The 25,028-nt window shown below is 59.0% G+C and overlaps 1 protein-coding gene across 19 annotated transcripts in view; it reads right to left on the bottom strand.

Annotated features, from left to right (window-relative positions):
* Positions 1–25,028, bottom strand: part of PLEC (plectin) — a 116,566-nt gene that overhangs the window by 22,896 nt on the left and 68,642 nt on the right. For 9 of the 19 annotated variants that reach the window (XM_035124578.3, XM_088676135.1, XM_035124591.3 and 6 more), the window contains 17 exons: positions 16,463–16,524; positions 14,840–14,929; positions 12,327–12,404; positions 12,107–12,199; positions 10,040–10,206; positions 6,908–7,023; positions 6,627–6,733; positions 6,405–6,524; positions 5,465–5,560; positions 4,746–4,873; positions 4,205–4,298; positions 3,915–4,069; positions 2,978–3,287; positions 1,631–1,708; positions 675–836; positions 471–575; positions 109–204 (listed from right to left, as the gene is read on the bottom strand). In XM_035124578.3, coding sequence (XP_034980469.3) covers positions 109–204; positions 471–575; positions 675–836; positions 1,631–1,708; positions 2,978–3,287; positions 3,915–4,069; positions 4,205–4,298; positions 4,746–4,873; positions 5,465–5,560; positions 6,405–6,524; positions 6,627–6,733; positions 6,908–7,023; positions 10,040–10,206; positions 12,107–12,199; positions 12,327–12,404; positions 14,840–14,929; positions 16,463–16,524 — 2,057 coding nt within the window. Of the gene's footprint in view, positions 1–108; positions 205–470; positions 576–674; positions 837–1,630; positions 1,709–2,977; positions 3,288–3,914; positions 4,070–4,204; positions 4,299–4,745; positions 4,874–5,464; positions 5,561–6,404; positions 6,525–6,626; positions 6,734–6,907; positions 7,024–10,039; positions 10,207–12,106; positions 12,200–12,326; positions 12,405–14,839; positions 14,930–15,457; positions 15,473–16,462; positions 16,525–19,206; positions 19,465–23,584; positions 23,775–25,028 lie in introns of those variants that run through there. The other 10 variants (XM_035124576.3, XM_035124581.3, XM_035124589.3 and 7 more) reach the window with 4 other exon arrangements.

Genomic DNA, 25,028 nt, shown 5'->3' with positions numbered 1-25,028 from the left:
GTGCCTCCCCGGAGGAGGGCAGCTGGCTGGCTGCAGGGGAGAAGGGGAGCAGCCCAGCCCCAGAGGAGTGGCGGGAGTCCTGCCCGGCCAGCCCCCTGCCCAAGATACCTGGAAGTAGGTGGTGTTCTCCTTCAGGTGGGCCTCAATGCAACAGCACAACTGCAGCATCCAGCTCCACTGGGTCTGCAGGGCAGCCTGGAAGGCCTGGAAAAGAGGGGGGGGAAGCTCAGCCCTGGGGGCACCCATGGAGGCAGGGAAATGGGGTGGGGCACACCCACCCAGCTCAGCTCCCCTGTGTCTTGTGAGACCTGGAAAGATAATGCCAGGATGTGGCTGCCCGCCGAGGCCTCGTGAGGCCCACTTGGCAGAGGCAACCACGGCCGTCACGAGCTGCAGCCGTCATGGGACCCACTGGCAAGCCTCGCTCCCTGCCGGGGCCCGATCCTGCCTGGCCGCGCGCCCAGACCCACCTCCACGGTCTTCTTGCCCGGGTGCTCCTCCCTCAGCAGCCGGTCTCCGGTGCTCTGGAGCTCCTTGACCTTCCTCTCCCGCTGCTCCAGCTCCCGCATCAAGCCCTGGGGCAGAAAAGGCACAGTCAGCAGGCGAAGGGCGGGCAGGGGGTCTCGGCAGTCCCCAAGCCACCTCCCACCCACCCCAAGAGGGCGGGGCCTTACGGAGTAGCTCTCCTTCTTGGCGGCCATGTTGCTGTTGCGCTCGCTCCAGTCGTAGTTGACCTCCTCCTCCTCCTTCTCGTTCAGCCACATCAGCTCCTTGGTGGAAGCCGCTACAAAGGCCTGGAGGCTCTCGAGGTGGCGCAGGCGGGCCTTGGAGGAGTTCTGCAAGGGCACAGCCGGGCACGGGGTCGTCAGGTGCCTGGCTTCCCTCTGCACACACACAGGGGCACCCTCTCCTCCTCCCCCTCCCTCTGCGGACCCAGCACCGCAAGGGGGGCAGCCTGCAGACTGAGAAGGACTTTGGGGTCCCGTTAGGAAAAACTGGGAGGGGAGAAGGGGCCAGCGCCAAGGAGGCTCCCAAGGCTGGGCTGTGCAAGGCAGAGAAAGGGTTTGCCCTCTTTCCGTTGTTTGCCCAGGCTCTCCTGCCCACAAGCCCCATTTGGCTTCTCTGCTGAGTGCCAAGACCCTACATTTTGGAGGACAGGCACACACAAGGAATCGCGTCTATTATTATTATTATTATTATTATTATTATTATTATTAAGCAAATGTATATACTGCTCTTCATCCAAAGACCACAGGGCAGTTGACAACATCAAAATGCAAACTGCACAATACTTTTTTAAAAAAATTAAACCCCCGCCCTCCCAACAATTTAAAAGGCCATGGGCGGCTTATTTAGCCAAAGGCCTGGGAGAAGAGGAATGTCTTTGCCTGGTGTCTAAAGATACGCAACGAAGGTGCCTGGCAAGCATCCCTGGAGAGAGCATCCCCCAAGTGGGGAGCCACCACAGAAAAGGCCCTTTTGTACTGCCCTCCAGATCTCTTGTGAAGAAAAGCCTCAGGTGATGATCATGCACAGGGTCCAGGAGGAGACAGGAGATCCTGTTCATGCCCTGGAGAGACCTGGATCCAGCACCCCCCCCCTTCCTGCCCTCAGCCCACATGCTCCTCACCAGCAGCTTGGCATACTGCAAGTCCAGCTTGTTCAGGCAGTCCCGATAGGCACTTTGTGGGCCGGGGGAGAGCTGGCCCTGCGGGGCGGGGGGAGCAAGAAGGAAGGAAGATAAAGGCTGAGAGTTCCAGGACAGGCAGCGGAAGACACAAGGGCAGGCACATAGGACCACCCCACAACCTTCCTCCCCTTTGCACGTGAAATGGGGGGGGGGGAGGCAATGTAGAGGGAGCCGCCTCTACCTGGTACCTTGGGCATTGCTAATAAAACAACCCCTGTGTTGCAAATCAAAGTCCAAACACTTGAAAAAAGGAGGCAACACGTTGGCCAATCTTGAGTGAAAAATTAGTTGCTTTAATCCGTAGTAAATCATAAGACAGCAATCCATGTAATATACTGTTTCGACTGATACTTCGTCAGTTATACAACTACAATAAATCAAACAAATATGAGTCAATGATCATGTTAAATACGCCGATAAATGATACAATATAAACAGGTCAACAGCCAGTATGAATACACATCTAAATAGTCCATATTACTTACATAATGCAGAAATTCAGGAAGATACAGCAATAAAACAAAAATACCATAATAAAATGCAACTGACAGCAGGGGTTACATATGATTATGACCCTTGCTCCGCAGGATACCCACAAACATTAGGTATGTTGCATTTTTTATTTGCATTTTATTATGGTATTTTTGTTTTCTTGCTGTATCTTCCTGAATTTCTGCATTATGTAAGTAATATGGACTATTTAGATGTGTATTCATTGACTCATATTTGTTTGATTTATTGTAGTTGTATAACTGACGAAGTATCAGTCGAAACAGTATATTACCTGGATTGCTGTCTTATGACTTACTACGGATTAAAGCAACTAATTTTTCACTCAAGATTGGCCAATGTGTTGCCTCCTTTTTTCAAGTGGTACCTTGGGCATGGCAAGCCCACCAAGTGGGGGGAGACAGGGGGAAGCTATTTGGCTTCTCATTAGACACCCCTGCCTGCAAGGTAGAGCCAAGGCAGAGGGCAAATGCTGAGAAGTAAAGGATGCGGCCCCTAGAATTTGTTTTGAACAGTGGAACTGAGCTTACAGTCCTGGTGACCAAAAGGGAAAAACCCACATTTCATATGACCTCCTACCCTCCCCAAAAACTTCCCCCCTTTCAGAGGGACAATTATGGTGGCTGCAATAATATTATTCCTGCTAACAATAGGCAACGGGGTCAGGGTCCCATTTCTGCCCCCCCCCCCAAGGCTTCGATTCTTGCATTGCAGGGGGTTGGACTAGAAGACCCAGTGCCGCGGGGAGGGCAGCTGGCAAGGGGTGGAGGCCCTCACCTCATCGGCTCTTGCCCTCTCGATCTTGGCACGGAACTCCTCGATGGACTGGTGGAGTCCGCGGTGGCTGCCCAGCTGAGACTCCACGGTGGGCAGGTCCACCCCCCACTCGGCTGTGCTGAGGCGCCGCTGGTTGTCCTCCACCCAGGCCAGCAGGTCCTGCAGGTAGCGCAGGGTGACGTCGTCCAGCTCCTGGCGCGGGCGCTGAGTGACGGGCACCGTGACCTGGGCGATGGGGGCCGACCCAGACTTCAGGCGCAGGTTGTACTCTGTGCGGATGGCAACCAGGCGCTCGTGCAGGCGGTAGACCCTGCGGGAGGAAGGGGGGCAGTGAGCGGGGGCATGCGCACATGGCGGGGGGCAGGGGGCACCTCCTGGCAGCAGTAACGGGCTACATTCAGGGCACAATGGACTAGATCATAGAATCATAGAATCCTAGAGTTGGAAGAGACCACAAGGGCCATCCAGTCCAACCCCCCGCCAAGCAGGAAACACCATCAAAGCATTCCTGACAGATGGCTGTCAAGCCTCTGCTTAAAGACCTCCAAAGAAGAAGACTCCACCACACTCCTTGGCAGCAAATTCCACTGCCGAACAGCTCTTACTGTCAGGAAGTTCTTCCTAATGTTTAGGTGGAATCTTCTTTCTTGAAGTTTGAATCCGTTGCTAGATGTAGACTAGATGCTGGTTGTAAGCAGCCAAAGTTGCCACAAGGGGGCGCTAAGCACCTGGCCTTCCATTCTGGGGAGGGAGACACCCCTCAGCACATCATCCCCCCCCCCAGGAGCAATCGCCCTGCACTACCACCTGCTGCCATCGGGCATAAGGGGGCGCTCTTGGCTTGTGCAGAGGAGCAGCCCAGGCAAGCATGGCCTGAGCAGAGGCACGTGGGGGCCACGGGAAGCCCCGCAGGGGCCGGAGCAGCGGCTCTGCTGACCTGCGGTACATCTGCTCCCCTTGCGGGTGGCGCCCGTCCTTGAGCGCCTGCACGTCATTGAAGAGCAGGCGGATCATGGCGTCGGCCTTGTCCAGGTCCCGCTCAATCTCCGCCGACTTCTGGGGCGCTTTCCCCGCAGCCAGCAGGCGGATGTCCTGGGGGGGCGGGGAGAGAAGGGGAAGCAGCTCGCCAACCAGCCCTGCAGAGCAGCCCTCCCCACGGTCCGGGGCCCAAGCAGGGGCCCAGACCACGCCCGGGGGGGGCGGGGGGCAGCGGGAAGGGCATCTCACCGACTGCAGCAGGGTGTCCGCCTGGTTGAGGTGCTCCTCGCAGAGACCCGACTCCATCTGCAGTTTGCTGACAATGCGCTGCAGCCGCTCCAACCTGGGGGGAGGGAAAGGCAACAGGTTAGAGCAGCAGCTGATCCGCTTGTGCCCCCACCTGTGGGCATCTCCAGCCAGCCTCCCCAGCCCCACCCTCCCAGCAAAAGCAGAGCCCCGGTTGCCCACCAGCAGCTGTTGCTGATGCTGCTCCCGGCTGCCTCCCCGGCCTGACTCTGCGGTTCAAGCTGTGCCGTTTCCTGAAGAGCTCGGCGCAGATGAGTCACCAACCGTGTGTTTCCCATTAAAGCTGGGCTGGGCTGGCAGCCGGTTGGGGCGGAGGGGGGAGAGGGAGGGAGGGAGGGAGGGAGACACCCAGCCGGACTCTCGCGCTCCCTCCTCCCCCCCCCCCAAGGAGGAAGTGGCACCCTCTCTCTGTGCCTCCGCCCCACAGGCAGGCAGGCGGACTCAGCCAAAGGGCCCAACTGCCCAGCTACCCCGGCTGCCTCACCTCTCGAACTCGGAGCGCAGAAGCTTCTCCCGCTCCAGGATGGCCACGTGAAGCTTGCCCCACTCCTTCTCTACGTCCAGCGGGTGGTAGCCGGGAGGCACCTTCAGCTGCCCAGACTGGACAGACGGCTGCTCCAGGGCAAGGGGAAGGAGGAGAAAATGGTCACAGAAAAGGCCAATCAGCTCGGCGTCCTGCACTGCAGGGGGGCTGGACTAGATGACACATGGGGTCCCTTTCTACAACTCTATGATCCTAAGGAGCCCATGCACCTCTTCTTTCTGGCTCGAGGGGTGCTTCAAGGCTCACCCGAGACTCCAGGCCAGGAGGGGCTCGGACCCTGTGCTCACATTCCTGGGCTGACCTCCACTGCTGGCCGTTGGCAGCCAGACCCCGCCTGGTGCAGGTCCAGAGCCAGGATTGCTCCACCTCCTCCAGGGCCAAAGGGAGAGACACTGGTGAGGGTTGAACCTGGGGCCTTCTGCATGCCAAGCAGCTGTTCTGTCACTGTGCTGTTCCCCCAGGGCTTCAGAATCTGCTCACTGCCGGGAGAGGGGGACTGGCCTCTGAAGACCTAGACCTGTCCTGCCCCACTGCCCAAACAGGCCACCCTTTAAAGGATTGGCCAGGTGGCAATGCGGCCCGTACCCAGTGCTACCCCACGCATTTCTCCAAGCCTGCCCCATAGCAAGATGGGGCGGGGAGAGAAGAGCCGCTCTCACCTCCAGAGACTGGTAGATGGCCTTGGAGCGGTTCTTGTCGGCTTCCTTGGCGGGCAACTCCGTCTCCTTGAACTTCAGGAACTGGCGCCACAGGATCTGGGGTGGGGGGGAGGAAACGGGGGTCAGCAGGGGGCGAGGGCAGAGCACAGGACTCTCCAGGGATTGTGGGCGACAGCTGGCACTGCCCCTTTCCAGCACGGGAAATAGAATTAGGAGTGGATCCATCCCTTGGGGTCCCCTTAGCTCCCTATTGCCCACACTGACTGGCAGCAGTGGCTCTCTGGGGTTTCAGGTGGGGAAGGCTGAACCTGGGACCTCTTGCCTGTCCAGCAAGGGCCGCCTCTGCCATTGAGTGAGGCCTCTTCCCCACAATCCTTCTGCTCTGGCTTTCTAGTGGCTCCTTCCTTGCAGTTCCTGCCTTGCAGGGGGTTGGACTAGATGACCCCCGGGGGTCCCTTCCAACTCTACAGTCCTACGATTCTATGGCAGCCCAGGGCCAGAGAGGTATCCGGATGCTGTTGGGAGGCGCTCAGCCTGGCCCACTGGACCTCTGCCAGAGCAGCCCGTAAAACTCCCGCTCCTGGGCCTCCTTCCCCTGGGCACCCTGCCTGGGCACGCCTGCCCTAACGCTGGCAGCCGCGAGGATCCTCTCATGACCGAGGAGGAGGGAGGGCACTGCCTGCCCTTTCATCCGGTGCCAGCCAGCCACCAGGGAAGGAGGGAGGGAGCCGAGGATGGGAGGCACCGGCCCTGGCTTGACTCAGGAGACGCAGCCTGCTCCTGCAGCCCCTCTGGAGGGACAGGCTTGGAAGCAGGCGACTGGGGCATGGCCAAAGGGGGAAAGGTCATGGGGGGCATCCTGCCAGGGAGAGCAAGGTTGCGGGGGGGCAGAGCAGGGGCCAAGCGCCGTGGGGGGAGCAGGAGGGGGTGACTCGCTCACCTCAATCTCCTCGAAGCTGGAGGGAAACTTGCGCTCCTCAAAGACCAAGGTGTGGTGTCGGATCCATTGCAGGAGCAGCGTCACCACCTCGTAGTACTCCTGCCAGCGCAGCTGCAGTTCCTGGAGGGGCGAGAGGGAGGTGGCAGAGGAGGGTCCCAACCCCAAGTCCCCCAGGCCTCTTCCGCCCCCCGCCCCCCGCCCCACAAAATGCCCCCCACTCACGTTGGCCTTGACGCCGTCCACCACGTCCGGCACGCGAGGCATGGCATCGTAGAGAGAGGAGACGTAGGTGATGATGGACTTCTCGTCGGGCTGAGGGACGTCAACGTCTGGAAGCGGGCAGGAGAGCAGCCATCAGACCCCAAACGCCCTCCACAGAGGGGGCCACGCGGGGCCCACTTGGCCACCCACACAGGAGTTGCGACTCCTGTGTGGCAGGGGGTGGAGCTGAATGACGCCCGGGGTCCTCCCCAACTCCACGATTGTTCTGCATCCCTACGCACCTTCCGGGTCCAACAGCCGTGTCACTCCCAGGTCGTGGTCGGCCACCGAGAAGGCCTGCTCCAGGTTCTCCACGTTGGTCTGGCGATACACTTTGTTCATGTCAATCAGCATCGGCCTGTTGAGGGGAGAGGAGAGGGTTCGGAGCTGCGACTCCTGAATCAGACGGGGGGGCAAGCCTTTCTAGGGGCTTTCAACTTTGGGGGGGGGCCAGCGGCACATTTGGAAATCTAAGGAGCAGTGAAGGGGACACCAAAGCACACCCATTTTGACAGAAGGAAAAGTGGCAGCACTCAGGACTGCCCATCCCTAACAGGCAAAACACCCACCGTCCACAAAAGACTGAAAAGGGCAGAGAGTTCTCTATCTAGAATCATAGAATCATAGAGTTGGAAGAGACCACAAGGGCCATCCAGTCCAACCCCCTGCCAAGCAGGAAGCGCCATCAAAGCATTCCTGACATATGCCTGTCAAGCCTCTGTTTAAAGACCTCCAAAGAAGGAGACTCCACCACACTCCTTGGTAGCAAATTCCACTGCCGAACAGCTCTTACTGTCAGGAAGTTCTTCCTACTCATAGAATCATAGAATCATAGAGTTGGAAGAGACCACAAGGGCCATCCAGTCCAACCCCCTGCCAAGCAGGAAACACCATCAAAGCTTTCTTGACATATGCCTGTCAAGCCTCTGCTTAAAGACCTCCAAAGAAGGAGACTCCACCACACTCCTTGGCAGAAAGTTCCACTGTCAAACAGCTCTTACTGTCAGGAAGTTCTTCCTAATGTTTAGGTGGAATCTTCTTTCTTGTAGTTTGAATCCATTGCTCTGTGTCCGCTTCTCTGGAGCAGCAGAAAACAATCTTTCTCCCTCCTCCATATGACATCCTTTTATATATTTGAACATGGCTATCATATCACCCCTTAACCTTCTCTTCTCCAGGCTAAACATACCCAGCTCCCTAAGTCGTTCCTCATAAGGCATCGTTTCCAGGCCTGAGGAGAGCTGACTGGGGAGAGCAGGGGAGCCTTGGCGGGCACCAGGGGGGTAGCATCCCAGGCGTCGGAAGGGCTGAAGAAGTCCCACAGGAAAACAGGCATTTGGCCTCCTGGGGGGGGGGTACATTTCTCCCTCTACCCTTGCGTCCAGCAGAAAACCCAAGGGAAGGATTGCGGGGGGGGGGGCAATTCCCTCTTCTTGAGTCCCCAAAGGTAGGGGTGTTCAGAGCAGGGGCATGCTGAATTTAGAAGCCTGGCCCAGACCCAGACCCAACAAATTGCAGCACAGGCTGCTCAGTGCTGGGGCCAAAGTCAGGGGGGGGGCAGGAGATGCCTCCGCCCCACTCAGAAGCATCTCCTGGCAGCAAGCAGCGGCAGGCAAGCGCCGGCAAGAAGCAGGAGCCCAGCCCAAGGCAGGATCACAGCTGGCTGCATCCTTCCAGGGAAGCCCCAACAATCCCAGCCAGGTGGCAAGGAGCAGGAGCCGCCACACGCCAGGCAGCAGCAGGGCACAGCAAAAACTGTGGTGCTCGGGTAAGTGAGCCAAGCCACGGGGCAAAGGGGAGGGCAAATAAAATAAAATCCTCCACTCACCCCCCCCCGCAGAGATGTGACCGTCGGCCGCAGTACAAATCCCAGCTGCGCAATCTCACGGGAAGGACCCACCCCCCCCATCACAATTAGGAGAAGGGGTGGGGGAAGAGAGTCAGGGTGGGACTGAGCACAGACCGCCTCTCTTAAGCTGGCTAAGAAGCCCCCAATTGACACCCCCCATACACAGTTACAGGAAGGAGAGGGAGGGGGGAAGCTAAGGGGAACATGGGGGGGGCTAGGAGACCCTCCTACATTTCCTGGAGCCGCAGCGTGGAATGGACAGAGTACAGGGATCCGCTGACGTTCCGGCCTCCTGCCAGCGCCCATCCTTCTTCGCCAGCCCCGTTGGAGCGCGGCAGCATCTGTGCCCGCAGCCCAGAGTCCACGGAGGGCACCTCCTCACAGACCATCACCACCCGCTCCTCCTTGGCCCGCAGGGATCCCGATCCCACCAGGCCCCGGCGCCCGGCCTGCCGCCGGCCACGCAAATGCCTGCTCATGCCCCCGTGTTCAGAGGAGAGAGTGGCAAAGGCGCCTTCTGCCTCTGGCCCCACTGCACTCCCTGCTCCAAATGGGGGGCGGATCCCTGCCCTGCTCCCAGCCACGTGGGGGAAGGTGGGGCAGGCTGGCGCCAGGCTCAGACTTGTTGCAGGTTTGCGGCATCAGGGAGGGAGGGATCCGCCATGGCCGTCCGGCCCACCCCCAGGACTGCTCTCCCAACACTCTTCCAGGCTGGGGTTGGGGCGGGGGGGAGAGATGTCCCCCACAATCCTTGGGGACCTGGAGTGGGGGCAGAAGGGGAGCACAGAAGGTGCAGAAGGACAGCAGCCCCCCACCCACCCACCCCTGCGCCTGGCGGGTGCCAATACTTCTTCCCTGCCCCAGGCTGCTTCGGAGTCAACAAGCCCAGCCAAGTGGGTGCAGGCAGCTCTCAAGGGGTGGGGAGAGGAAGGCGGTGGGGGCAGGAGGAAGAGACGGAAGGGGATCCCCCAGCAGGGCAGAGTGTGGGGCTGCAGTCCCCACAAGCAATGCCTGCGCTGCTCTGCAGGTGGGCCCAGGGCTCACCAAGAAGGAGAAGCAGCAGAGGGTGCCATTCCGCCCCTGGCAGACCACCTAGCGCCAGAGTCAGGCCGGCTGAGACTCTAGTTGCAGGGAGGGGAGGGAATGGGGGGGGGGCTAGGAAAAACACATGCTGGCCCCCCTCCTTTCTACTCTCAACCTTCAAGCACCTTTCTGAAGAGAAAGGAAATTTGGGGGAGCAGGAAATGCGGGGCGTGGGGGGTTTGCTTTCCCTTTCCTCCGCTGCCTCCCCAGATTTCCTTTCCCATTTCGTCCCCCTGAACCCCCCCCCACTTCACAGCGTCTCACTTCCCCTTCTTTTCCGTCCCTCCCCCAAACCACAAAGCCACAGGGTCTCCCTCGAGGGCTGCGCTGCGTGTGAGTCATCGGACAAACAGCATTGAGACATTCAGCATATATCCTCCTTTCCTTGCATCCAGATTTCTGCTGGATTAAAACTCCCCCCTCCTGCAGACCCCCCCCTTACTTGTGGCGGTGGATGATGGCGTTGAAGAGGCGCCCGTCACGCCAACTGGTGGTGAAGTTGTCACAGCGCAAGCCCTGGTAGCCCTCCACCATCCGCTGGGACCACAGGAGCAGCTTCTCCTTGGCGGTCATGTCCTCCGACTGGCCGCTCACCTGGATGTCCGAGATCTGTGGGCGAGGGAAGGCAAGGGGTGAGTGGGGCGGGCATGGATTGGGGGCACCCAGGACCAGCATCGTTCTGCAGCAAAATCCCATGGCAGCCCCACTGCCCATTCCAAGGGGGCTGAGGAGGAGGAATGGAGCCAAACGGGCATCGGGCAGCCAAGCAGGGCAGAGGGAAGATGGGCATCAGAAGGGCTGCTCTTGCGCTCCAATCCTGCTTGTGGGTTTCCCCATTGGGGCATCTGGTTGGCCTCTGTGGGAACAGGGGGCAGGACTAGAGGGGGCCCCTCGGGTCTCATCCAGCAGGCTCTGCTGATGTCCTGATGTGGTTGGATCAAGGCAGCATCCCCGTCAGATCGATGCCCCCAAAGGATGCGTGTGCAGAGAGGGGTGCCCACTGGGTCCCCCAAGGGGCACAGGCCTCCCTCCCTTCTCCCCACGCCACCCCTCTTCTCTAGGGCACAAGCCAAGGTGGTTGCATCAGCGTCGAGCCCTGGAAAATCTGTGTGTCCTGGAGCACCGGGTGAGTCAGGCCCAGCCAGCCACAGACTCCTCTCCTGCTGCAACCACAGCCCACAGCAGCCACACCCGGAGTGCTCCTCCCCAGCAGCACCTCAGGGTGCCCCTCTCCCCCTCCCCCCCACGAGGCTCCACAAGAGGGTGGGGGACCCAAGGGCCTCTCTCCTGGGTCTCCTCTCCTTCTATGTACCCTCACTCTGCATAAAAGAATGTGGGGGGGGGAGAGGAAAGGAGGCAGAGAGGGAGGGGGCTTTCCAGCAGAGCCCTCCGTTGCACAGGGCCCCCCAGGCAATGCCTCTCCTATCCTCCCAACCGCCTACAATTCATTGATTGGTTGGTTGTTTTGCTCCAGTTCGAGGTGGCAGCGCCCGGTTCTCCCCCCGCTCATTTAATCCCCACAACCCTGAGAGGCAGGGACTGGCACAAGGTCACCCCGCGACTCAAACGCCGCTCTCCCAGGCCTTGTCTAGCCCTCCAGCCACTGCACCCCACTGCCCCTTGTGCATCTTCCATCACATGAGGGGACCCAGCCCACAAGGTGGAGCAGCTCCCTGAGCCATGGGGGGGACGGGACTGAACTGTGGGGCTTGGCCACAACTCAGCCAGGACTCTGCACTCAAACTCAAGCTTACGGATTTCCTTAACTATGTTTTCTGAGATCTGGATGGCTAACAAGCCAAGAGATGGGAGCTGTGGGGGGGGGATTCTGCACCTTCCCTTTCCCCCAGAAGACCCTCCCTGCCCTGCCTTGGCATGGAATGAATATCCCTGCCCCCCTTCTCCTGGGGGCATCTATGGGGAACTTATTCCAGAAGATTATTGTGATTTCAACTATCTCTTCCTGGCTCTGGTTATCTATGTTTTATTACTTTCTCTATCCCTTGTACAAAAAAGTCTTTGATGTGAGGTCTGTTGGCAAATAGCACCGGTCAGTAAAAGCCTTTGATGTGAGGCCTGGCTTTTTGTCTTTGATGTACAATAGCTTGTAGCTGAACCTGCCCTGGCCCTAACAGGGCACAGCGTTATAAAATATCTAGTTTTTGAGCATGGCAGTGAGAAGTTGTGCATAGACTCATGGCCAGGGGGTCGTGCAAAGGAAGACTATCGGGGGGGGGGTCACTTTGCCACTTCTTCGAGCTTCCCAGGGGCAGATTGAAGTGCTTGCTTGGTCATGTATATTTGACTTGCTGTTCAGAATAAAATCTGTAATCTCCTCACCCACTTGCGTTTGTTTTTGCTTCTGAATCTAATTTTAAAAGAACCTCAGGGGCCACCACAAGGCAGGCAGGCAGGCTCTGGCATAGCTGCGCCCAGGCCCATTTCCCACCCCTGAGCGTCCGCTCAGCATCGCCCCCCCCCCCGAGAGCAGGCTCCCCTCCCCATTCACCTGGAAGTGGAGGATGATGGTCCAAATGAGACCCAGAGTCAGCTTGGGGTTTCCGTCCGCAATGTCATCGTTCCGTATATTGACCAGCTTCACCTGGGAAATGGCACATCATGCCAATTATCGGGGGTGGGGGCTCCAGCCACCCCTCAAAGCAGGCCAGGCCAGGCCAGACTCCCTCCCTCCTTGACCCCCAGCCCATTCTCCAGGTCTGGGGTCTCACCTGCCGGTGCTTCAGGTAATCCAGGGCAATCTGCACATTCTGGAGCTTGTGGAACCGCATCCGGCCCTTTTCGCGGGGCTGTGGGGGGGGGAGAGAGGGAGGTCAGTGTCTCTGCCCTGCCAGGCTCCACCTCTGGGCACAGTGACCCCCTCCCAAGAAAAAACCCTGCCCTGGTTGAAACAAGTGGAGGATCCCAGCACAGCAGAAGGAAAGAAGGGGGAGGCCAGCCCCCAAATCCTTCCTGTCAGACACAAGTGGGAGAACAATGTCCAGGAAATGCTCCCCCCTCCATGTGTCCCCCCCCCCGCGCAGGCTGCTTCCTCTCTGCCGAACACCTTCAGGCAGCGGCCAGTGTAAAGGCTTCGGTCATCTGCCTCCCCCCCTACCCTTGCCCAGCTATGGGGCTGACACAAGGAGAAGAGGCAGGATGCAAATAAGGAGAACCCCTCTTCCCTCTTTGCAAGCGCAGATCCCCCCCCCCAGCCAAGGCCCAGCTGAAGCCAAACCTGGGGGGCTGGGGAACGGCTTGCTGGGTTCTTCATCGGCCCACCCCCTTCACTGGCCACCCTCACCCTCCCATTTAGCTCCCTGATGCCCCTAACCTGGTGGGTTTGGGGGCTCCCCTCCGCCTCCAAAATGGCCAAGAGCTCTTCCTCCACCCCTTTTGCACTTTGGGAAGCCCCCAAAAGATTGGGGCCCCCAAAAGAGCTCAGCCCCTGGGAGGTGGAACCTCTGGCTGTGGGCCAGGCAGAGCTCACCTTGGGAGAGGCGGAAGGAACATCCCTTCTGCGCCAGCAAGAGGGAGGAGAGAGGTGGGAGGTGGGGGGGGTCTCCTTGGCACCCAACCCAGCAGCTCAACCCAGGGCAGGTGTGCGGGTGGCGGGTGCAATGCCATGCGGGAAGCGACGGGGGGGGGGGCAGAGCAGAACCACTCACCAACCGCAAGTTCCGGATCACGTCGCGCTCCCTGGGCTACGGGGCGGCGGCAGGTGGGAGCCGAGCAAAGAGGGGAGCAGAGGCCAAAGGGCAGCGGTCAGAAGGCAGAGTCCCGCCCGGAGGAGAGACAAACAGAGTGGGCAGCAGAGAGAAAGACAGAAAGAGAGAGAGAGAGACCCCCGTGCAGCGCACAAGAGTTACGGTGTTAGAGCGCATAGACAGAGGGGGGGAGGCAGGGGGGGAGCAACCAAAGACAAGAGCAGCAGGTGAGCAGCTGTTATTCCCAGGCAGGGCAGGGCAGACACCCAGCGTTGGGCTGCAAAGTTTCTGGGGCAAAATGTCGGCGACGCCTCCTAAAACTAACTCTCTGGACCTCTGGAGTTGTTAGGCGATGCTTGTGGAAGGCGGGGTGGGTGCTCTGAACCCCAAAGGGAGCCTGGGTGGGTATTGCCCCATCCCCCCATCCCTCCAAGGGGCTCCGAGGCCCTCTGCCTGCCTGTGCCCCACACTTCCTGCCACTCGCCAAGGCTTCCCTGGGCAACCCTCCTGCCTGCAAGTGGGGCACAGATGGACTGTGGGCAGAGGACTGGAAGATTTTTTTTGGGGGGAGGGGTATTTAGGAGACCACTGCAAGCAGATGAAAACATTAGCAGGATTCTAATAAGACGTGTAATGTAGCAATTACTACGGACAATATGGAGAGATGTAAAATATGGATTATGAAATAATAAGCAGCTGAAAACGTTGCCCGTAGGACCCAGGGAGAGGATGGAGGGAAGTCTGGAGATTCCAAGAATACTCTAAATATGGATATGTCATAGAATCATACAATCATAGAGTTGGAAGAGACCACAAGGGCCATCCAGTCCAACCCCCTGCCGAGCAGGAAACACCATCAAAGCATTCTTGACATATGGCTGTCAAGCCTCTGCTTAAAGACCTCCAAAGAAGGAGACTCCACCACACTCCTTGGTAGCAAATTCCACTGCCAAACAGCTCTTACTGTCAGGAAGTTCTCCCTAATGTTTAGGTGGAATCTTCTTTCTTGATATGTATTTGGTATTGTTGTATCTTTACATTTGTAAAATCAAATACAAATTACATTTTTTTTTAAAAAAAAAAAGGAAGATGGGAGGGGGAGCAGCTGGGCAAGAGCAAAGCAGCACCCCCCCCCCATGTTTCTCTCATTTTTTTAAAGAAAGAGCTGAACTCTCAGACTCAGGTGGGCTGCAAAATGGGAGTTGGCAGGCACAGACCACTGGATGGGGGAACATTCCCCCCCAAAAAAAAGTCTGCCTGGAAGCTGGCAACTCCAGGCTCAGCAGGGAGATGGACCCCGGGGGGAAGGGTCTGAGAGGGGGAGCCTGAGAGGGGGAGCCCCAAGCAGGAGGGCAATGGGGAGGGGGAGCAGGCAGGAGAGGGGGTGTCTAAGACACTCCAGGGGGAGGCAGAAGTAGCTGGGGTGCAGTGCAGTGTTGGGAGGTCTGGGTGGTGGGGGCCTTGTTGGCGAGACTTGCTTTCCTGCTATCTGGGGGTACAGGGGGTGCTGCCAGTCCTGGGGGGGGGGGTCTACGTACCAGAGTGTCTCCCGAGAGCACCTCCAGGAGGGAGATGAGGTTGTGCCCATCGCGGAGGTCTTCGTAGAGGTCGTTGACGTGGCGCTGGGCCTGGAAGGGGCAAAGAGAGAGTCAGGAGCAGCAGTGGGGGCCAGCCAGCCAGCCCCCCTCCCACCCCTTTATCACCAGCAAGCAAAGGGCAAGACCCTCCCCCAACCTCTCTAGGGATCCCAGGCCCCGACCACACAGGGTGCACTGATCCCATCCCACCCTCATCCTGAAAGGAGCCTCACCCCCAGGCCTGGCCAACCTTCGCACGTTGAACCCAAAAGGAATCCCCTCTCCACTCTTAGGGGCAGTCGGCAAGTGCCCCCAAGTGGATCCCTAGTTCTGCAGACCCTCCTGGCAGCAGCCACCACCTGGGGGGAGCACAGTGCAAGGGGGGGCTGCAGTTCAGCGGCAGGGAAGCTGTGCGAGCCCCCACCCCCTGGGGAAATGGGAAAGGCCCCTGAAAGGCCAGGGAGTCACCGGTCAGCGGCCGGACTCTCCCCGAGGCACTTTGGGGTGCTTGGTTGGACAGAGAAGAAGGAAATACGGAGAGAAAGGAGGAGAGAGCAAGACAGAGCCTGGGGCACCTACCTCTGCTCGCCAGTGCTGTCGCCCGCAAGGAGGAAGAAGAAGAGGAGGAGGAGGAGGAGGAGAGGGAGAGGAGGCAGGAAGAGAGAGAAAGAGGTTAGGAAGAGGAAACAGCCCCAGAGAGAGCCCGGGGGGGTGGGGGCACAGCATGCCAAGGGACAGAACCTGCATGGTGCCTGGCACTGGTGGGTTCACACTGGCAGGGGCACCACATGGGATGGGGCATCAGGATCCCACCTGGCAGGTTTCAACCTCTCATGAGGCTGCTGGTGGCGGAGAAAAGAGGGAGCCCGGAGGAATGCGCTCAGCTTTTACTCAGAGGAGACCCATTGAAATTCATGGTCAGCTTAGCTCAGCTGGTTAGAGCATGTTGCTGATATTGCCAAGGTCTCTTCCTGCAAAGGGGGCACCCAGAAGGGGGCACCCAGAGGTGCTCCGGCAGTTGAAGCTGCTGCCGGCAGGGTTGGCAACAGGCAGGGTAAGCAAAGGGCTGGCAAGGGCCATGGGGCCTGCACCCCAAAAGGAGGAGGACAGCCCCCCAAGTGACTGTGATTCCTGCATTGCAGGGGGCTGGACTAGATGAGCCTTGGGGTCCCTCCCAGTTTGACAATCCTACAGTTCTGTGGGCGCCTCTGGCAACCGGAGTCACAGGACGGGGCGGGGGGCAGACCACACCCCAGAATCACAGAGATAATAGACCCATTCAGAAGTGAAGCAGGTTTTTTTGGGGGGGGGGTGTTCTTTCCACCACAGGGGAAGGAAATGAGGCGTGTGTCAAATCCAGAATGGGACGGTTGTCTGCCAGGGGAGTGGGGGAGGGGAGAGAAAGAGACAACCTTCAACCAGCCACCAGCCCCCCATCCTTGGGAAAGCTGGGTCTTCGCCCACCAAAAGCCCACCCCAGCCAGAGTGTCCTCAGATTTATTTAGCTGGAATATCTCTCTCTCTTGCTTTGCAGCCCTGAGAGGCTCTCAGCCTGGCCAGTCAACTCCCTGGGATTTTTTTTACCTTGATAAGGTGTTTGTTGACCCATTTGGTGAAGGTTTTCTTCTGGACCCGATCCCGTTCATCTGCAAGAGAGGAGAGGTGGACATGAGTCGAGGGGCTGGAGGGAGCCTGGCGGGGGCAGCTCAGAGAAAGTTTGGGGGCAGCCCCCACCTCCAGGAAGGAAATTGCGGAGGGGGGAGGCTGCAGCAGTCATAGCCCGAAGCACCACCAGGCCCAGGGAGGTGATTCACCCGATGCAACAGGAAGGAAATGCAAGGGTGACTCAGGCAAGCGGTGCCAGGCCCTTGCACCATCACCCGGAGCAGGCCTGGCACAAAAGCCAAGGCCACCAGCAAGAGAAAAAGAGCCCCCCCCCCGCGTCCTGGCCACCTTGGCCCCCATGTCCATTTTGTGGATGGCCGGCCTGCCACCAGCGCAGGTCTCCCCGCCACACTCACAGAGTGAGCTGCCCCCCCCCCAGTCACTCAGACCATCAGGTCCACAGTTCAGGGTTCTGCACCCGACTCCCAAACTTTTGGAATCCACTGTCCCCTCAGCCCCATAAGCTCACGCCCAGCGCCCCCCACCCTGCCCTATAAAAAGCATTATTCGGAATATCAGTTTGCATGACCCGCGAAGGAAGATAAGAACACAATAAAATGCGAAGCAATGGCAATTAACCGCACCATTACAACTAATGAATGCAACAAAACTGATGAACTTTATCCAGTGATACCAGCTTTCCAAAGTCTGACCGTTGTCCTGTCACAGCCCCTCCTCCTCCGGCCAGCAGCACACCAGGAGCCAGGGTTGAGGGGCTTTGCTGGGCCAGAGTCCTTCCCCCTTGCCTCCAAACCAGCACCCCACGAGGGCACGCGGCCCAGAGACATTTTCGGGGGTCTCAGTGAAGTGCCACCAACAGGTCCACCTCCCGTGGGTCTAGCTAGAATCCCCGCCCAGTCACACAAGTCCATGGCTAGGGCCACATTCGTGGGCCACAGGAAGCCCAAAGCGGCCACAGCAATCAGGAGGAGTGCGCCCCCCCCCGTGACAACAATGGGGGCACCCAGGGAGAAGGGAATCCAGTTGCATAGGTGGAAATGGGAGAGAGCACCCCCAAAACCCCCACCCTCCTGGAAAGACCCTGGAGAAGAGAAGGTTAAGGGGTGATATGATAGCCATGTTCAAATATATGAAAGGATGTCATATGGAGGAGGGAGAAAGATTGTTTTCTGCTGCTCCAGAGAAGCGGACACGGAGCAATGGATTCAAACTACAAGAAAGAAGATTCCACCTAAACATTAGGAAGAACTTCCAGACAGTAAGAGCTGTTCGGCAGTGGAATTTGCTGCCAAGGAGTGTGGTGGAGTCTCCTTCTTTGGAGGTTTTTAAGCAGAGGCTTGACAGGCATATATCAAGAATGCTTTGATGGTGTTTCCTGCTTGGCAGGGGGTTGGACTGGATGGCCCTTGTGGTCTCTTCCAACTCTACGATTCTATGATTCTATGACCCTGTCCTGTAAGAGGTAGCAGAAAGAGGCCTGGCTCCTCTGCCCAAACTTGGTGTGAGCAGAGTCTGCCTCAACCCCACGGCGCCCTCTGACGGGGTGTTGGACTAGATGACCCCTGAGGTCCCTTGCCACTCACTCCACAGTTCTCCGACTCTAAGACAGGAGGCAGGATTCTCTGGGGAGGTGGGGGGTGGGGTCTTGCCAGGGAACAGGACGCCACCTGGGCCAACAATCTAGCTAAGGGGTCCCTGGGTGCCCCTCTCTGCCCCCAGGGGACCCCTCGGCCACCCCCTGGAGCCTGGGCCTGGTGCCCTGCCTCAGCCCCCATGTGACCGGTTGCCATGGCTTCCAGGCCAGACCAGGGGCTTGGCTTGTTGTGTCTCGCTCCCTTCCTCCTCCTGCAGGCTGGGATTTGCCCAGCAGAAGCCGAGCAGCCAGGAGCCCTGGAAGCACAAGGCCTGCCCCTCCCCCTCCCCACCCCGACAGGGAATGCGCAGGGAGTGCCTGGCCAGCAACCCACCCCAAGGCCTCATGGGCTGCCCCCCACTTCTGGCTGGCAACCCACAGCCTTTGCCCCACGGCATCCTAAGGGGCTGGGCAAGGAAGCCCCGGCTACACAGAAGGGGCGGCGGCTCTCCTAGAATATTCACCCACACCCACACACCTGGTGGAGAGTCAACAGGCGCAGATCTGCAGAGGGGCGGAAAGCCTAACCTGTGGAATTTTTGCCTGTTAAAGGCGCAGGGGCCCCACTGAAAGGTGGCAAGCCCACCCAAGTCTGACAGCAAAAAAGCAGCCCCTCCTCAAGGGGGGCACACGCGGCACAGCCACCCCAGGAGACCCAGCTGTGCCAACACCGAGGGGCTCAGAAAAAGCAGCCAGCTGACTGAGAGACGGGGATCAGAGGCCAAGCCCAGGGACCCCCTGGAGTGCCTTTCAGGAGCACCTCACCAGCACCCCAGGACCCCAAGCCCATGTGAGGGAGGGCACCTGCAGGAGCAGAGCTGCCCTACCACGCGGTGCATGCGCAGGAAGACGCAAACACACAGCCTGGCAGCAGCCACAACCCTTCCTGGACCTTCATTCTAGCCACAGCCTCCCACTTCCCCATAGCACAGGCCCCGCTGTGCTGTGCCCAGAGGAAGGAAGGAAGGAAGGAAGCTGTGGGGAAACACAAAATGCAAAATGCCCCACCCATCGCCACCTCTGTCCCAGGTGGGGCAGCATTAACCCCTAAAGCACACCCACCCAGTACCTTTCTTGCCCTCTGATGCCCTGAGGACCGCCTTGTACAGGTTCTCCTCCGAGTTGCTCTGGTCTGCCAGCCCTGGGGAGGTGGGGGGCCCATTGGCCGCCTCTCGGCTGCGCAACCTCTGCCGGGACATGGTGGGGGCAGCGGCTGTGGGCACGGGCTCCGGGCACAAGGCGCTGAACCAAACAGACTCGGCTCCTGGCAGCATCTAGATGCTGCCGCCAGCAACTGCCGGAGCCCTGCCCAGGCCGGGATGGGCCCTAAGCGCCTCCCCTGAGCCCTGCCCACTCCTCTCTCCATGGGAGGGAGCTGGGCTTCCCCTGCTCTGCTCTGCCCAGCCCAGCCGGGCAGGAAACCTCAGCTCTGCCCAGAGGGCTTCCTGCAAACTTAACCGCTTCCTGGCCAGCCTGCATCAGAGGCCTGGATGAAGAGTTCCCCTTGCAAATAAAGGACCCAGGGGATCAGGCCCCCTCTGCTCCACTCCTAGTTGTGCTTCCACAATCAACACAGAGGGGAAACACAGCGCTCCTCTTTCTAGCCAGAGTATACCCAAAGGAAGAGCTTCTTCCACCACTTTCATTCATGGTCCCTTTTGAGACTCCCAGCCAGCTCCACTCCCTGATCTGATGCAGGCAGGCCAACAAAATCACAGAACTGTAGAGTTGGAAGGGAGCCCAGGGGCCATCTAGTCCAACCCCCTGCGATGCCAGAATCACAGCTAAATAATCCAGGGCAGGTGGTCATCCCATCCAGTTCTGAAAGCCTCCAATGAAGGGACGTCCAGCACCTCTCCAGGTTGTCTGTTCCACTGAAGGCAGGAGCGGGGGAAAGGCTCAGGGTGGGCAGTGTGTTGTGGTCTGGGTTCGAATTGCCACTCACTGGGTAGCCTTGGGGGAAACCCTTCTCTCTGGCTAGCCTACCTCACAGGGCTGGTGTGGAGATAAAACGAGGTGCTGCCCCCAAGTGACTTGCAGAAAGGGCACCACGTGGGCCAGCCAGAGCCTGGGGTGTGGCCAGGTCTTCCTAGCACCCAGGGAAGAAGGTTGCTGCCAGCAGACTCGGAGGAAAAGCAGGGCTCCCAGTGCCCATGAGGCAATAGGTGCCCCCCACACACACTCCCCTGCTGCTCTCTCACAGGGCCACTCAGCCCAACCTTCACTGGCAGCCATCCTGACAGTCCTCCTCATGCTGGAAGCGTGGGCACAGCATTGGAGCTTGCCCGGGGGAAGGCACCAGGCTGGCACGAGGCTGGGCTGTGACTCACCCGGCTGGTGGGACAACGCCCAACTAATGGCCACAGGGCTGCAGGAGTGTTCGTGTGCCAACCCTCCCAAGGGCCCCTCCGCTCACACTGGGAAGCACCCTGTCAGGTGCGGGCAGGGAGGAGGGGGCAGGGCTAGGGGAAGGAGAAGGAACCCCATGCACACCTCAGGGGCCGGGGGGGGGAGCAGCACCTTCATCCTCCTGTTCCTATGGCTTCCCAGTGGCTCCTCAGATTCCCCCCCCCCTTGAGGGAAGAGTCTGCAAAAGGCCACTGGGTGCCACCCCACCTCGCCAACGGTGCAGCTGGGAGCAAAGAGACACCCAGGGCAAAGTCTGCTGCTCCAGTGGCTGTTCCCCCACCCCACCCCCCCGGCCCCAGGAGCACATTCCAGGGCAGCCAGGCCCAGGCCCCGCCTGGCTGCCCAGAAGCAGAACTGGGCTGGGTCCCAGCACACCCGAGGAATGTGCAGCACAACAGTTTCGAAACCACAGAGAAGTTCCAGCTGCTGCCGCCGCCACAGCCACAACATCTGGGCCAGCGGCCTGCACTCTGACGCCAGAGGACATGGGGGCGCTGCTCACATCCTGCCCTGGTGCCAAGGCCCACACTGAGTCACACCACCACCAGCAGCAGCAGCCCATAGGCAGGGGACACAGTGGCTAAGGAATTGAGAGGGAGAGAGAGAAAGGCTCTCCTGGGGGGCAAAAGAGGAAACAGGCAGGAGGCAGTTACCGTAGTTGTTTGCGCTCCTCCTCCCTGTGGTTCCTTCCACCCCACAGCTGCCCCTCCCTGGGCAAACGCCAGGAGAAGGGCGGGCAGAACAAACAAGGCCTCAGGGGGAGCTGGGAACAGGCCCAGCCCCCAGCCAGGGACACCAGCTCCTCCATCAGGACATTTTGGGGCCCCTCCTTCACTCTCAAACAGGACGCAGGGCAGCCTACACACAAACACACACACAAGTGTGGCACATGGAGAAATCAGGGGACTTTTGGCTCAAGGCCTTCATCCCCTTTGGACCAGCACTGGGGTTGAGGCTCTCCAAGAAGCTTCCACAGAAGAGCATCAGAATCTGACCAGAGGCCCCGGAGGGAATCAGAGTGGCAACAGATCCCCCAAGAGTAATCTATTCCAGCCTCCTGCAAATGCAGGAACCACAGATAAAGAAAGAATGTAACTTTTGCTTATAAGCCTCCAAGAAAAGAGAGTCTGGCCACTCAGGAGCCCGGTCCCATTCTGCCCCTGGACCTGCAGGCATCGCTTGCAGAGAGCGCCTTATCTTCCTCCACAAAATCTCTTAAAGCCATTGTGCCCTGAGGGAGCAGATTCCAGGGGGTTAACTATGCGCCTTCCAGGTGAGCTGACGCGCCAGGTGACTCAGGGCTCCAGGTGAGAGCACCCCTTGCCGGATCCTTCCGGTGCTGAGCAGTTGCTGCACTTGTGGGGCAAATCTTTGCATGCAGCAGCCTCGCCCCGCAGCCACCTGCACAGGTGAGCCATCCCTGGTACAACTCACACGAAATGTAACCGGCTGTAATCTTGCATAAATAAAAGTATGCAATATTATTTACTGTATTACTGTATTATACTGTATTCAACAGAAATCTGTCCTAAAAAACAACAGGAAAGAGCAGACGAGTCAGTGGATCAGAACACACTCTAATCAGTTCCTGGATCAGGTCCAAATGTGTCTGTTCATCAGGTCCATGTCATCCACAAGGAGAGTTGTTCTTGTTCCACAGCATCCTTTCACCAAGTCTGAGACAGGGATTTCCAGAATATTAACCTTGTTTCGCCGTCCTGGGCTTTATCAGTAGTGCAAGTCTGCTTTTTTTCCTGTTGTTTTTTATGACTTATTTCTGTTGAAATCTATAATATCACACAGTGAATAATATACTTTATTTATGCAAGATTACAGCCGGTTACGTTTCGTGTGGGTTTTGAGCATGCTCTATGTAACCAAAGGTTTGATGTTGTTTTGCTAAATCCCTGGCACAGCAGCAGGTACCTGCCCCGAGGAGCTTACATTCTAAACGGAAAGAATGGTCCTCCCTTCCCCTTGCCTCTCCATCCTCTGCACCCTCCTGTATGTTTTAGATCGCAAGCTCCTCAGGGCAGGAAGTCTGCAAAGGGCTGGCTGTACCGACTCTATTTCTTTCTGAAACCAAGTTACTAGTGCTGAGGAGGTCCACACCCAGCCATGAGCAGAAACTGAGGAATTTATGCAAATTTGCCAAAGGACTGGGATGCTGTTGGCAGGGACCCCGGCTCCTCCTTCCCCTTTGCTGCCAGGTGAGCCTGCCAAGGGCGGGAGGGGCTCCCTCCTCCCCAGCCGACAGAAGCTTGACCAGGAACATTTTCCAGGCAGGACACCAGGCCGGCCGCTGCTTCCTCTGGGCTTCGTGCCCACCAGAGGGAAGGAGGGATGGGGAAACTTTGATTCATAGTCTTCTAATGCAGCCTTGTAATTAAAAATGGCTCCCAGGAGCTGAGCCCCCCCCTCCAGACACAGACCACCCCAAACACATGGGGGACTTGGGAGAGAAGAAGCGGCATTTGCTTCAAGGAGCTCAAGAATGACCAGTTTGTTTTGCTGTTCGCTACGTTTTGAAAAACAATAAACACACTCGCATACTGTATAGAGATTTATTTTAAGACTTCCATTCGCCCGCGACTCCTCTGCCTCCCACCCGCGTGGCAAGGGCCCCTTAGGAGGTGCCAATCCAGGCACAGAGATGGGGCAGCCCCACGAGAGGCGGAAAGCGCCCCCGGCGGTTCCAGCTGAGGAGACTCTGATCAACCGCGCTCCCTCCACGCGCTCCCTGGGCTCTGGCCGGCAGCGGCGCTGGCAAAGAGCTCTGAAGGGTCGGGAGCGCGCACTCAGCCAGGACTCCCTCCCTTGCGAGGGAGCACGCGTGCGCGTGCTGGTTGCTACGGAGACGGGAGGCGGAGACAGCTCGTTCCGCGCCCCCTTTAACCCTCGGCTCCCCGCGGCTGAGAACGAGGAGGACCGAGACTGGACGGCGCGGACCCTTGGCAGGAGGGAGGGGTGCAGCTGCTGCCTGGCAGTGCCCGCCTCCCACCGCTCGCTCGCTCGCTCGCAGCCACGCACCCACCTACCTACGCAGCAGAGCTGGCTGTAGAGAAGGCGCTGGCGGTAGCACTCGGGGGCGCTGAGCCACTCCGAGGCGCCCAGTAGCACCTCCCGCTTGTAGGCGAAGTAGGCGCTCACCGAGGACTCCGCGCTCCCGCCGAGGGTGCTGCTGCTGCTGCTGCTACGGGAAGCCATGGCGACGCGCTCTGGCTCCTTCCCGCCCTGCCGGCTCGACGGCTCCGGCAGCAGGAAGCGCCCCGCCCCGCGCCCGCCCCTCGCCACCAGGCCCGGCTGCCAGAGATGCGCACCGCCGACGGCCCAGGCCGAGCCCCGCGCCCGGGTCCGGGGGCCAGGCGAGCGGGCACGACGGCCGGAGCCGTTCCCAGCGGGCTAGGGAGGCTGCCTGTTCTCCAGGCGAAGGAAGGCACAGGGTGGGACTGGGAAAGAGGAGCCCAGAGGCCGTCTAGTCTAACCCTAACCTCGATCTGGGCCACTGCGCACACAAACGCCCCCAGGCGCACACGGCAGGCGCACGCTCTGCCAGCAGCAGAGCAGACCACCACTGCCGTGGGACGTGCAAAACTAACACCACAAGCTCTGGGAAAGGGCGCGCCAGTTCCAGTGCTGTTTTCAGTGTGCATTTGATACCGGACTTCCTCTAGTAATCATCTCATAGAACCGCAGAGTTGGGAGGAACCACGGGGGTCATCTAGTCCAACCCCTCGCAAGGCAGGAAACGTTTTTGTCCACGACCCTGAGAGTAAGCGTCTCACACTCTACTGACTGAGCCATCCCAAGCCAGTCCCGTTCAAAGAATTTTATGCTCTTAACTTTGCAGCATTAAATGAGTATTCGACCCTTTATTTTCCTCTGCAAGGTCTTGTTGCGAAATTATTAAAATAACAGCTTAGTTTCCTGTTAATTGTGTTGCTTTGCAGGTATACTTTCTATTTGTTTTCCTTCTATAACGTTTGGTTCGATGTTTCCATGCAGTTTGTAAACCGCTTTGAGGTTTGCCGCCGACTTACAAACAGAGAGCGATATAGAAACGAAACGAGCAAGCAAGCAAGAATCATTAACCAGGCTCTTTCCGCAGACTGCCAGGAACTGCCAGGCGGGCACCAAGCCAGGCGTTGGCCTCCGAGCGGGGAGCAGGCCGCCTCAGCAGCCCTCGGCTCGGAGGATGCCACCAGAGCCACCCTCCGGGGCGCGGGGAGAAGGCCCGGCAGCGGCAGCTCCGTAGCTCCGGCAAGCTGGGCGCTGCGGGACCCGAGCCAGCCGGTCCCCGAGGGAGCGAGCGAGCGAGGGAAGCCCCGCTGGCCGCCGAGGGAGAGCCCGGCAGAAACCGCGCGGGGACTCCGCTCGCACGTCGCCCTCTCGTCACCAGCGCCTTGGCCGGGCGCCTGGCGAGGGAGCCGGCGACGCCCAAGGCTCCCTCCCACCCAAGTCCCACCCAGACGCCTCTCCTCC

This window comes from Zootoca vivipara, chromosome 8, assembly GCF_965207765.1.
Source record: "Zootoca vivipara chromosome 8, rZooViv2.hap1.1, whole genome shotgun sequence".
NCBI lineage: Eukaryota > Metazoa > Chordata > Lepidosauria > Squamata > Lacertidae > Zootoca > Zootoca vivipara.
Note: the sequence above shows the minus strand (reverse complement) of the source record. Positions and strands in the feature narration are given on the sequence as shown.